The sequence below is a fragment of the Protopterus annectens genome, chromosome 10.part0 (assembly GCF_019279795.1).
Source record: "Protopterus annectens isolate FY-2018-M chromosome 10.part0, PAN1.0, whole genome shotgun sequence".
NCBI lineage: Eukaryota > Metazoa > Chordata > Ceratodontiformes > Protopteridae > Protopterus > Protopterus annectens.
Genome location: NC_056744.1, coordinates 573,746,991 through 573,760,074, shown reverse-complemented (window position 1 = coordinate 573,760,074; position 13,084 = coordinate 573,746,991). Strand labels below are relative to the sequence as shown.

General features: G+C 42.2%; 1 protein-coding gene across 2 annotated transcripts in view; it reads right to left on the bottom strand.

Annotated features, from left to right (window-relative positions):
• Positions 1 to 13,084, bottom strand: part of SZT2 (SZT2 subunit of KICSTOR complex) — a 3,556,133-nt gene that overhangs the window by 72,914 nt on the left and 3,470,135 nt on the right. For both annotated transcript variants that reach the window (XM_044085412.1, XM_044085413.1), the window contains one exon: positions 4,082 to 4,150. In XM_044085412.1, coding sequence (XP_043941347.1) covers positions 4,082 to 4,150 — 69 coding nt within the window. The remainder of the gene's footprint in view (positions 1 to 4,081; positions 4,151 to 13,084) is intronic.

The following is a 13,084-nucleotide window of genomic DNA, read 5'->3' as shown; positions in this document are numbered from 1 at the left end:
GTGGATGCTCCAGTTGTTGCGTATACCTTGCAAGGCACACACCAACAGGAACACTGTAGTCAATGAATGGTCTTACGAGTGCAGAGTACAATGGAACAATAACATGTTTGGTGTTAGATGCTCCTGCTTACAAGTTGTGCAACATAAAATGAATTCCTCACTACAATCAAAACATGATGGTCAAATGCCAAATCACTGTCTACATGTATTACAAAATCCCTGACTATAGAGTCTACTTTCAGGAGTGTATTGTCAATGTAGTAGTTTGGTGGGGTGGCCATTTTTCCTGAAAGATATTATGATGCACTTTCTGGCATTCAGTTTTAGACCATGACTATGACACCAGTTATTGATCTGTGCCAAGCTTTCTTGTAGGATATTTGTGTCTTAGGGGGATTCAGTGACTGCACCCAATTGGCAATCATCTGCGAACTTGGTCAGCTGGAGGCCCTTAGCATTAGCCTTCAACTTGGAGAAGTAGATGCCAAACAGAAGTGGCTCTAGCACTGAGCCCTAAGTTACCCCACTAGTAAGCAGCCTGTTTTTTTTTAACTTCTTGGGTCCTGTCTGTAAGCTAATTGGCTAGCCAGCAGATGATGTAAGGGGTTTACACTTAGTTTAAAGAGCTTTTCTATAATATCCAAATGGGATATTGTGTTAAATGCCTTGGCAGGCTAACGTAGGCAGTGTGCACTACTTGCCCTCACTCATTGCTTTGGTGACCTTCTTGAAGAAGTCTACCAGGTTCGGTAGGGTAAGAACTGCCCCTGACAAACCCAAATTGATTTGGGTCCAGTGTCTGTAGGTTACGTATGTAGTCATTTGGGATATACATGATTATTCTCTCCAGAGCTTTGTACATTAGGCTAGTCAGGCTTATGAGTCGATTATTCCCCAGATCCATGGATGGCTCTCCCTTATCCAGTGGGAAAACCATTGAAGTCCTCCATTCATTTGGCATGAAGCCTGTTTGGAGGCTGTAGTTAAATATTGATTGTTGTGGGTCTGACAGTTCATGTTTCATGCTACTAAGGAGGCATCCCAGAATATTATCGGGACCATCAATGCAGTTTTCCGAAAGTGCTTACCATCTTTTACTGTTGTTTTCTACTGAATTAAAGAATTCTGTGTTTTAGCCTGGTGGTCAGAGGAGTTTTTTGCTGAAACCTACTAACATTGGGAATCCACCAGAGTGGCTTGTTCGCTGAATTGATCTTGCACTTAATCTGGGTAGGTACAGCTGCCCCTATGCAGCTGTTAATATGACTATACAGGGTTTCATGAGCAACTTGCATAGGCAGCAGTCTTCTCAGGGTCTGGAGGACTTGAAATTTAGCAAGGGTGTCAATTAGTAGTAGCAGGGAGCTTGCCCTAGAATAATTCCTAAATGTTCCAGGGTTAACTGGTGTCTCTGGTTTTATCTTGAACTTTATGGTCTGATCTGACCAGCACAGAAACTACACAAGGGAAGGTGCAACATTCTGCCATGTTTCTTCCCCTAGTGGGTGCACAAACTAACTGGTCCAAGGCATTTGTGTTACGAATCTCTGTGTCTACATGTTAGTTAAATGTTGTGTATAATTCCCAGTTTATTTTGGGATAGTTACATTCACCCATAAGTATGGTAGTGAGTTGAATGGGGAGTGTCTCCACTACATTTAAGTATGTATTATGGTTTTCCTGGGTCATGGGGGGATCTACAGCTTACTAGGATATGGCATGAGACTTTGTCTAAGACAATTTGGACATGGAGAAGCTGAAGCACATAATATTGATGGACCAGCCTTGAGGTGTGTTTGTTTTTAATGTAAAAAGAGACACCTTTTTTTTCCTTCCAGTGCAGTAGTTGGTGTAAATGTGTGAAAAGCATTGTACTCCTGCATTACTGGGGTACTCTCCATGGCTTTAAACCATGTCTCAGTAATTACACAGACATCAGCATTCTCCACAGTGAGGAGAACTTGCAGGGAGTGGAGTTTCTTGTTTGGACTCCTGGCATTGAGCAGAACACTTTCAGATTTTTCTGGGCTAGCTTAGTTATGTTGGCAAGTTTATCAGGATGGCAATACCAAAACAAAAGTCAGTATGAAGGTGGACAAGATTTTAGCCAACATTCAAAATCTCAGATGGGATGCGTGCAGGCCATCCCTGGTAAAGCAGCATGATCTGCTGTCCATATCCCAGGCTGACAAATATTGTTTCCCTTTTGAATGATGTCACACTCTAAGACACATGTTAAAGTCAATTATTTTCTAGTCATATTGCGGCATCATCAGTGGAGACGTAGGATGCTGTTTAGTGCTTGGTTCATACCGGCCTGGGACACCATAATTAGACAACTCCATGGTGTCTCTTTTCACGTACTCCAAGGAGGTACTACATTTTAGGTCATTTACACTCAGATGAACTATGACTGAGTCATATTGGCACTTGCAGTTCAATGACCTAAGTGCATGCATGATCTGACGGATCCTGGCCACTGACAGACAGATGACTGACTTCTCCTTACTTAGCCTGGTGAGTGGGACATCTGTTTGTAACATAATGTGGTCTCCTACAATCAAAATATTAGGTTGTGTGGTGGTGTACCTTATGGGCTTAGAAGCTAAGACATCGTGGGATGTGGCCTTATGTGTCATAATGAGTGCTCATTTTGTGTACTGCTCTTGAGGTTGCTAAGGATACTTTTTGTTTGTGCAATGTCTGGGAGGTCTTTGTGGTTTAGGGAGATTACATTTAATAGTCTTAACATACGTGGGTCTAAGTGTCTGGTCCATACTATGCAATGTGGGTGTACCGTGTGTGTTAGTGACAACCTGTTTGTTATTATAAGTGCTTGTATGTGACAGCCTTGCCTCCGGTGACATTATACAACTGCATTGCTCGCACACTGTATCGGTTTAAGAATTAAGTTGTTGTCAGTAAACATGAGACAAGTGCCATGTTGTCTCAGGATGCCTATATTCACCAAGCTGGCTGCAGAAATAGCAGGGAAGTACATCTTTATTTTGTGTTCTACAAGGGGATGGTATAATAGTGGTTTGCATCTGGCTAGCTTGGTTGCTGCAAATGTGTAGACTACAATCAGGACTATCTAAGACAAAATACCCAAAACAGCTTGCAATGTCTTTAACTGTCTAGTAGAAAAAATACAAAATGCCATGTTGGTCCACTGACTGAAAACATAAAGACATGCTGTAATACCTTTTATTTGACCAACATAGGTTTTGAAATTACTCATGCTTTCAGGCCAGCACAAGCCCTTCATATGAAGTTAAGTTACTGATTCTAGATACAGTGTTTAAATATTTACTTGTGTCTAGAAAGGGATGTACATCATTTCTGTCTCACTGGCGAAAAAATACACTTGAAAAATGCCAGTGTGAAGATGCTTAGTATGACAACTACACCTCAGAGACACAACAGTATGTGACTGGGTATTCACCTGAAACATCAGAAAGCCAGGTTACAGCCTGTCATAAAATCAAAGGTTCTCCCTGCATGTTGCATCACAGTCAGGTTTATTTTGCCAAGAAGATAACAGCCCCACAGACTGCTCTGAAACTTAAAGAATAAATCATAATGAAAGAGATGTGTGGGGAGATGAATTAAATCCTATGAAGTTAAAACTTAAAAGTATATTAAGTCGAAAGAAAACCCTCATGGATATGGATATTCAGTATGAATGTTGTAACACATGACAGTGATACTCTATATGATGTGACTGATAAAATAGCAGGCATTATTAAGTATTGACTGAAGAAGGGAGGATATTGCTTGCAAAGTGAAAAGTGAGATGAGGTAGTGAGCCTGTAGTGTGGATACAAAGAAATTTACAGCAACTACTTTCTGAGACTTAATCAGGTATCATGAAAACTTGTTTGAGATCTGCTGCTGCTTGAGAATGTTACCTGCTGAAATTTGTATGTGCACTTTAAAAGACATACTACGATCAAGTCAAAGGTCTAAATATCTACAGGAAGTGGTTGGCCTGTGTAATGGCATGCCACACATGATCTTTTTATCTAAAACCCTGGCAAATATCCATCTGCCTTCCCTTCTTATTCAGCACAATTCTTACCGTTTTGGCAGTGAGAGAATCCAGGAACACTAGAACAAAGCAGTCAATGAACTTCTGGTTTAGGACAGCCTGTGGAATAAAAAAATAACAGTTAAGCTCGGATTTTCTCTTACAAATAGGTAAATCTTGATAGTTTAATCTAGCCAAGTCATTAAAGTAATGAATTGTGAATTACTTCAGTACTGCAGGAGGGAAGTTTGACTCCCTCAGTCACCACCTGTTTACTGCAAGTAAATCACATATCTAACCACAGTTTACAAGCTATACCTGAATGTGAATATATGTGTCTAGTGAGAATTAAAGTAAGCAACAAAATACTTGATAATATTGGCATCAACAACATTGCTGCAGAATGTATTCTTCATCTTACAAATTCATCCATCCACAACCCCGTTTTCCCATTTTTACACATGTTGTCAGGATGTCACTTTAACAGTGACAATCATTTAGAGGCAATATTCAATATATTTGTAATCACATACTCAATGTTCCAGACCCACAAACTGTTGTATACTATCTTCATTTACATATGTATAATATCAAGAACATGCTGCAAAGTTTCAGAACTGATTTCTACATATATATGTGCTACCCACAAAGGAAGCTTACAATACACAAATGCTAGTGTTTCTGAAAGGTAAACTGAAGATTACTGCATTCAGTTTATCAGTGTTTTACTGAATTGACATGCTGAAGAATCCATTTACACATTCATATTATCAAAAAAAACCCAAGAAAGTACAGTTGTGAAGTAAACGTACCATATGTCTAAATGTTCGAAAGAGCACTGCTGCATATAACAGCTGGCTAACTTCCAAAGCTTCATGGGCACATTCCATTTGCCCAAACCACTACTCATCTCAAGTCTAGCTGAATAAAAAGAATGGTTTGGCCTCCAAGCTCTTCAGAGCTTTTATGCCAACTGAGAGATGGCGTCTTCAAACATGAAAAGGTCAATGCTTGGAAGCTAAATTTAGAAGTCCTCACCCTGGCAACAAAACACACAAAAATAAAAGGGATGGAGGGCATGGCTATTGCAACAATAGTCTGAGTGGGAAAACTCAGGAATAGATCTAGATTCAGATCTACTTTTTCCTGTGGAAGGAAAGTTTTTTGAACAAAGACATCTAAGAGACACCCCAATTATACAGCCTGTTAAGAAGGCATTAAACAATACTTTTGCATGTTCTCCTCGGACCCCAGTCTATGTATGAGATCTCTCACTAGTAAGAGATCCCTGACATTTTAAAAAGGACTCTGCAAAGATGAGCAAGTTGTCTAAATATGGAAAAATGTGAATACCTTGCTATTCTGTAGAATGTTATCACTGGAGCTAGACACTTTGTAAATAACCTTGGAGCAGTGGGTAATGCAATGGGTAATGCAGAGAAAAGTACAGCTCTCTAAGAACTTTTCATAATAGGAGATGTCCTACTGATCACTGTTGCAGTATTACTAATGGATAACATTTCCAGCCAAGGACAGACATACATCTGGTCAGCATACGAAAGCCTGGGCACCTTCCTCATGCCATGCATCCAAAGTATGACTCATGAGGTACATAACGGACGCACAAGCATGAATTACATCAGAAGATGCCTGCCTTAGAACAAAGAAACTGGTGCTGAAGGAGAGATACCTATTTACGTATGTACATGTCTTGAAAGTAGGAGAAAAGGAAAGGAAACGGATATACCTTGGCCGAGAAAGAATAAAAAAAAGTCCAACAAGGGGGAAGGAGGGTAAGATGTAATACTGTAACAATGACTAGTAAGACATCTACTGTTATGGTAGGTTCTTACTGAACTATACCATGTCCTTCTAAAATCACTGTTGTAGTATTACTAACTAATGAGAGTGTACTAAAGCTGATCAGAAGGATGGGAGGAGGAAGAAGCAGAGTTGTGGTGCAAATAGCCCAAAAGGATGGACCTAGCAAATCCTGCTCTGGCTCTAGAAAACACATCCAACTTGTAATGCTTAGTAAAAGTGTGAAAAGAACCATGTGGCTGCCTGAAGAATAGTTCTAGAATCCAAACACTTGAAGGAGGCACCAGAAGAAACTGCCCTAGAGGAATAAGCCTTGAAAGAAGTAAAAAGCTGTTCCCATGAAAGGAGTAACAAAAAGAAACGGCTTTGGAAATCCAGGAAGAAATAGTTTGCCTAGAGACCGACATCCCCAATTACTTTTCTTAAAAGAACACAAATAACTGGTTTGATTTCCTAATATCCTTAGCATTGTCCAGGAAGAATCTGAGTTGTCTATGTACATCCAAAGAATGAGGAATTCTTTCCCCTCTGTTTTGAGGAGAACTAAAGTAAGAAGGGTGATGGACTGGCTCAGAGATAACTCATTAACTACTTTAGGCAAGAAGAAAGGATTAGTTCGAAGAGTAACACTATCCTTGTGGAAAACTGAAAGACAAGAACTGCCATCAAAGCTTGTAGCTGCAAAACTCTCTTTGCAGAGTTAAGTGCAACTAACAGTTTTCCAAGTAGAAAGTTTAAAGGAAGAGCTAGTGGCTGGCTCACAGGGAGCTAGGGTCAGTTTTTCCAGAATGCAGCTCAGGTCCCATGAAGGAGGAATATGCTTTACTGGTGGACTAATACAGAGGACACCTTTCAAGGACTGTTTCACCTTAAAATATGCAGAAATGGGCAGACAGGCAGAAACTGCTAAGAAAAAAGAAGTTATGTACTCACCATAACGTTCCGAGTAGTTGTACTTCATTTGTCTTCAACCTGTGGGTTATGGATCTGTATCAGATCCGACATGGCCACATATCCAGCATCTGAGCTGAGCTCCAAGCTCCTCCCCTTACCCATAATGCCCCGTGTTTCCTTCCTCCCTTCAGATCAAGTTTGGTGCCCAAGAGATAACATACACCCAGACCCAACAAGACCTTACCACTACTGACAACCCCAAAATTCCTAAGCCAAAGCATGAGAGAGGATGCCCCTGAAATGTTCATCTTCCATATGTATGGCCAGGACAATAGTGACAAGGTTGGGGGAAGGAGGGGGGATGGCTGAAGACAAATGAAGTACAACTACTCAGATGGAACGTTATGGTGAGTACATAACTTCTTTATCTGAAGTAGTTTACTTCATTTGATCTTCAACCTGTGGGACAGAGTCCCCAGCTACTATACACTTGGGAGGCCCTCATGGAAGGATATTCCAGAGCACAGCAGAGCCAAAAGATGCCCTGTTCCTGGATACGATGTCCAATTTATAATGAGAAACGAATGTATGAGGATCAAATAGCTGCAGAACAGATATCATCCAGTGATCCCTGGACCAAAATGCTGCTGAAGTAGCCAGAGATCTGGTAGAATCTGCTTTTATCTGACCTGGAGGGGAAACTCCCCTGACACAGTATGCCTGAATAATGCATTGGGAAATTCAATGGGCAATTATAACCTTGGAGATTGGTTTCCCTAAAATGGGTTTTGAATAAGAAACGAATAGCTGGTCAGATTTACAAAAATATTTTGTCCTGTGCAAATAGAAAGTACAGTTGTGTACACTTACCATAAATGTAGATGTTTGAGTGTATTCACTGTTGCAGTCATTACATTTGGGTTATCTGCTTGCAGGTAGACCTCAGTCAGCCTGATTAACAAAGTCATGGGTCCTGCGTCGGTTGCTGTTCCTTCTTCCATGACGTCAGGTCGTCAGGGGTATAAAACATGCAGCCGACGCCATTACATCAGTTTTTCTTGCCCCAGATGTCAGGTTCCCCCTAATGGGAAGCAATTAAATATAAAAGTACAATGATATACCTCCAAAAAGAAAGCAAATACACCAAAAAGGCTTTTGAGCATAGTAAAGGAAAGTAGAGGTATAGCCAAAAGAAGTTAGGAGGGTGGAGGGAGGATAACCAGGACTGCAACAGTGAATACCCTCGAACATCTACATTTATGGTAAGTATACACAACTGTACTATGTTCTTCGTGTTTCACTGTTGCAGTCATTACATTTGGGTAGATTCCCAAAGCTATGGTTGAGAGGAGAAATTGAGACAGCATTAGGACCTGCTATAGGGCCCTGCAAGACTGCAGTGGCAAAGCCAGCTCTGGATTTAGAAAAAATTGGCATATGATAATGCTTGGTGAAAATATTGTACAGAACTCCAGGTAGCAGCTTCTAGGATGTCCCTGGTAGGGACGCCTCTGAGAAAGGCTGTAGAGGTAGATGCAGCCCTAATGGAATGAGGTCTGATCCCCTGGGGAATAGGTTTTCCATGGTGCTTATAGCAGAAATGAATGCAATGGCCTATCTATTTAGAAATGGTTTGCTTTGAAATAGCCTTCCCCCTGTCCCTGCAGCAAATGCCACCAGCAGTTGTTCAGATTTCTTTTGAGGTTTAGTCCTGTCCAAGTAGAATCTAAGTTGTCTGTGCACTTCTAAGGAATGCAGTATCCATTTCCCTTTGTTCTGTGGATTGGGAAAGAAGGTTGGCAAATGAATGGACTGATTAAGAGCCACACTGGATACCACCTTGGGCATGAAGGATGGATTGGTTCTGAGGGACATCCTGTCTGCATGAAAGATGATGAAAGGCTCCACTGCCAAAAAGGCCTGTAATTCAGATACCCTTCCTAGCTGAAGTGATTGCTAAAAGGAAGGCTGTTTTCCAAGAAAGAAATTTTAAGTCTGTAGAAGCAGCTGGTTCGAAAGGAGGTAGAGTAAGTTTCTCCAAAACAAAGTTAAGTTCCCAGGTTGGGGTTGGGGCTCTCCTGGGTGGTCTCAAATTTTTGGCCCCTCTGTGGAACTGCTTGAGCAGTGGATGAGAGAAGAGGGGAGGCTCTGTGTTATAATGAGCTGAAATGGCTGAGGCGTGGATCTTAATGGAGGAAAAAGACAGGCCCTTGTGAAGCATCTCAGTTAAGTATTGTAAAATCTGAGGTAAATTGGGCGCTGCTGTGCTTATCCCTTGAGACTGGTTCCAGGCAAAGAATCTTTTACATTTTTCAGCATAAGATTTTCTAGTACTAGGCCTCCTTGCCTCTAAAATGATATCCATCACAGGTTTACTGAGGGATGGTAAAGGAGAGATTATGTAATTAGCCAGGCTGCAAGGCTCAGTGTTAGAAGCTGAGGGTGCAGAACCTGGTTCTCCTGCTGAGACAACAGGGAATGAGTCTGAGGCAGGTGCCATGGGGATAAAGTACAGTTTTGTACCTACCATAAATGTAGATGTTCGAAGATCCACATTGCTGCAGTCCTAACACTTGGGTAGTCCGCTGTCCCAGTCGGCCCGAATACCAAAGTATATGGCTGACGTCGGTCAAGGCGCATTAGTCTGACGTCAGGACGTCAGGGTACAAATGCGCATGACCGACGCCATATCCTCAGTCTTTTCTTGCCCCAGATGTCAGAAGACCCTAAAAAGATAAGGCTAAAACCAAAAAACACCACACACTCCTGCACCAAATATATATACAATATATACAAATTTACAAGAGTATAACCTCACCCACACAACCACCCCTAAACACAGAGGGAAGGAGGGAGGGTATTGGACTGCAGCAATGTGGATCTTGAACATCTACATTTATGGTAGGTACAAAACTGTACTATGTTCTTCATACCACATTGCTGCAGTCCTAACACTTGGGTAGAATCCCAAAGCAGAGGTAAGGGAGGCTGGCAAATCATAAGGAAGCAGGAGCTGACAACATGCCCTGCAAAATAGCGTGGCAAAACCAGCCCTAGATTTAGAGTAGAGAGGAAGGTGGTAATGCTTAGAGAAAGTATGCACTGTACCCCAAGTAGTTGCCTCCAAAATATCCTTAGTTGCCACCCCTTAGAAATGCTGTAGAAGTGGCAGTAGCCCTAGTGGAATGAGGCCTAATCCCAGCTGGAATCTCCTTGCCATGATGGGAATAACAAAATGTAATGCAAAACCCAATCCACTTAGAAATAGTTTGTTTTGACACAGGCTTGCCCTGAGAACTCAAAGCAAAAGAAACAAACAACTGCTGAGACTGCCTAAAATCCTTAGTCCTGCTTAAATAATAACGCAACTGCCTGTGTACATCTAAAGTGTGCAAAATCTTTTCCCCTTATTTTGGGGATCTGCAAAAAGGTAGGCAAATGAATAGTTTGGTTTAAAGCCACACTAGAAACCACTTTAGGCATAAAGGAAGGATTAGTGCGTAAAGATACCCTATCCTTATGAAAAATCAGGAAAGGCTCAACCGCCATAAGGGCCTGCAATTCAGACACCCTTCTTGCAGATGTAATGGCTAACAGAAAAGCAGTCTTCCATGACAAATATTTCAATTCAGCAGTAGCTGCAGGCTCAAAAGGTTGTAGAGTGAGTTTCTCCAACACAAAATTGAGGTCCCAAGCAGGAGTAGGAGCTCTACGTGGGGGTCTTATATTCTTTGCCCCTCTAAGAAATTGCTTGAACAAAGGATGAGAAAACAATGGTGGGTCAGAATCATAGTGAGCTGAAATTGCTGCAGCATGAATCTTAATGGAAGAGAAAGACAAACCTTTGTCCAATAACTCAGTAAGATATTGAAGAGCCACACTCAAATTCGGCTCAGAAACATCCAAATCCTTTGCTGCACACCAAAATAAAAATCTCTTCCATTTTCCTCGTACACTTTCCTTGTACTAGGTCTTCTGGCTTCCATAATCACATTCAAAACTTGTTGAGGAAGCTGAGACCTGCTATGGTTCAAAACAGAATATGCCAAGCTGTTAGATGAAGAGAGTGAAGCTTGACATTGAGTAGATGCCCGTCCTTCTGAGACAATAGGTGTGGAATCAAAGGTAAGGGCCATGGAGGCTTCCTTACCAGACTCCTCAGCAATGGGTACCAGTGCTGCCGAGGCCAATCCGGAGCTATTAAAATCATCCTTGGCTTGTCTTGTCTACCTTTAGAAGTACCTTTGGGAGGAGAGGCAGAGGTGGAAAGGCATACACATGAAGATTTTTCCAACTGAAAGAGAGAGCATCCACTTTCCAGGCTGTGTGATGAAACCTTTTCGTGCAAAACTTTGGCAGCTGGTGGTTTAGTGGAGAAGCGAACAGATCTATGTCTGGAGTTCCCCATGACACTGTCAATGTCTGAAATACATGAAGATCCAGTTTCCACTCATGGTGATCCATGATTTGCCTGCTTAACACATCTGCTAAGGAGTTCTGTGCTCCTGGCAGAAACCTTGCTTGAAGATTCAGCTGCAAGCTTAACGCAGTCTCCCACAAAATCATTGCTTGCCTGCATAGAGGATAAGAATGTGTTCCCCCTTGTTTGTTGATGTACCACATGACAGTTGTGTTATCTGTTAGAATCAACACCTGCCCTGGAAGAAGTAAATCCTTGAAAGCCAGTAATACAAACTGGACTGCTAACATCTCCTTCATGTTGATATGTAGATGCTGCAGTCTGGCAGGCCACTTGTCTTGTATCCACTTTCCATTCAGATGAGCTCCCCAAGCTGTGTCTGAGGCATCTGTCGTTAGAATCTGACTCGCCTCTGGCCGGGTCACAGAGAGTCCCTTGTTTAGGTGACATTCCTGAGCCCACCACAAAAATTCCTTTTGAATGCAAGGTATTATTTGAATGACAGTGTCCAAATCCTGGCAGTGCTGTGTCCATACATTTTGAGATACCATTGTAGCTTCCTCATATGCAGTTTGGCATTGGGAAGTACCAGAATACAAGATGCCATGAACCCTAAGGCTTGAAGGACTGTCCTTGCAGTCAGCCCGGACTGATGAGATAGTTGATGGAAGTAAAGAGAAAGATTCTTTTGTTTGTCCGGGGTTAAAAAGGCCATCTGGGTTGCTGTATTCAGTCTCACACCCAGAAAGCACATGTCTTGAGAGGGTACTAGACTGGACTTTATTTCGTTCACAGAATACCCTAGGCATCTTAGCACTGCTATCACATATTCCAAATGCTGAAGAAGCACGTCCCTTCCTTGAGCCAGAATCAGGCAATCGTCCAAATAAGGATAGATTTGTATACCTTTTAGCCTGAAGAAAGCTATCACTGGAGCCAGAACCTTTGTGAATACTCTGGGCCCAGTAGATAAGCCAAAGGGCAATGCAGAGAACTGATAATGAGAATTCCCAGCTCGAACACGCAGATACTTCCTGCAAATTAGTCTGATAGGAACATGAAGGTAAGCTTCCTTGAGATCCAAAGTTACCATCCAGTGATCTTTGCCCAGCAGAGGTAAAAGCTGTTGTAACGTCAACATTTTGAACTTGGGAATGTCCAGATAAGTGTTGAGGATAGACAGATCCAAAATTGGTCTCCACGTGTTCCCCTTTTTGGTACTAGGAACAGGCGAGAATAAAATCCTAGGCCCCTTTCTGGCACAGGAACCGGCTGAATGGCCCCTATTTGGAGCAACAGAGAAATTTGCTTGTGAGCCTCCTTCCTTTGTTGAGGAGGAATGTCTGGCATGCCTTTGAAAGGAGGCAAGGTATGGAAATAAAACCTGTAACCGTGGTGAATGATATCCAATACCCATCTGTCTTGGGTAATTAAACTCCAGTTTTCTTTGAAAAGTGCCAACCTTCCTCCCAAAGGTGCTGCCAGCCGAGAAGATTCTGGCAGCTGAAAAGGCAGGTCACTGTGTCTGTTTACGAAAGGACTGACCCCTGCCCTCACCAGAAGACTGAGCAGGTGAACTCCCTGTTCTAGGCCTAAAAGAACCTTGAGCTCTGCCTCTACCACGTCTAGACCTACCCCTAGACTGGGAATCATAAGCAGGATATGTCCACCCCTTGGTAGGCCAATTTCTACTAAACTTCGGAGGCTGAACCTGCAAAAAATCTTTAACAGTCTGCATAGACTTAGCCTTGTCTTCCATTTTCTTTAGAACTGCTTCCACAGGGGAACCAAACAACACATCAGATTGTAAAGGAGCATCTAAAATCCTTGTTTTCACATGCTCAGCTAAATTCTGATCCCTCAACTAGGCGTGCCTGCGAAGAACCGAACCAGTGGCAGCCACCCTCGAAGAGGCCTGC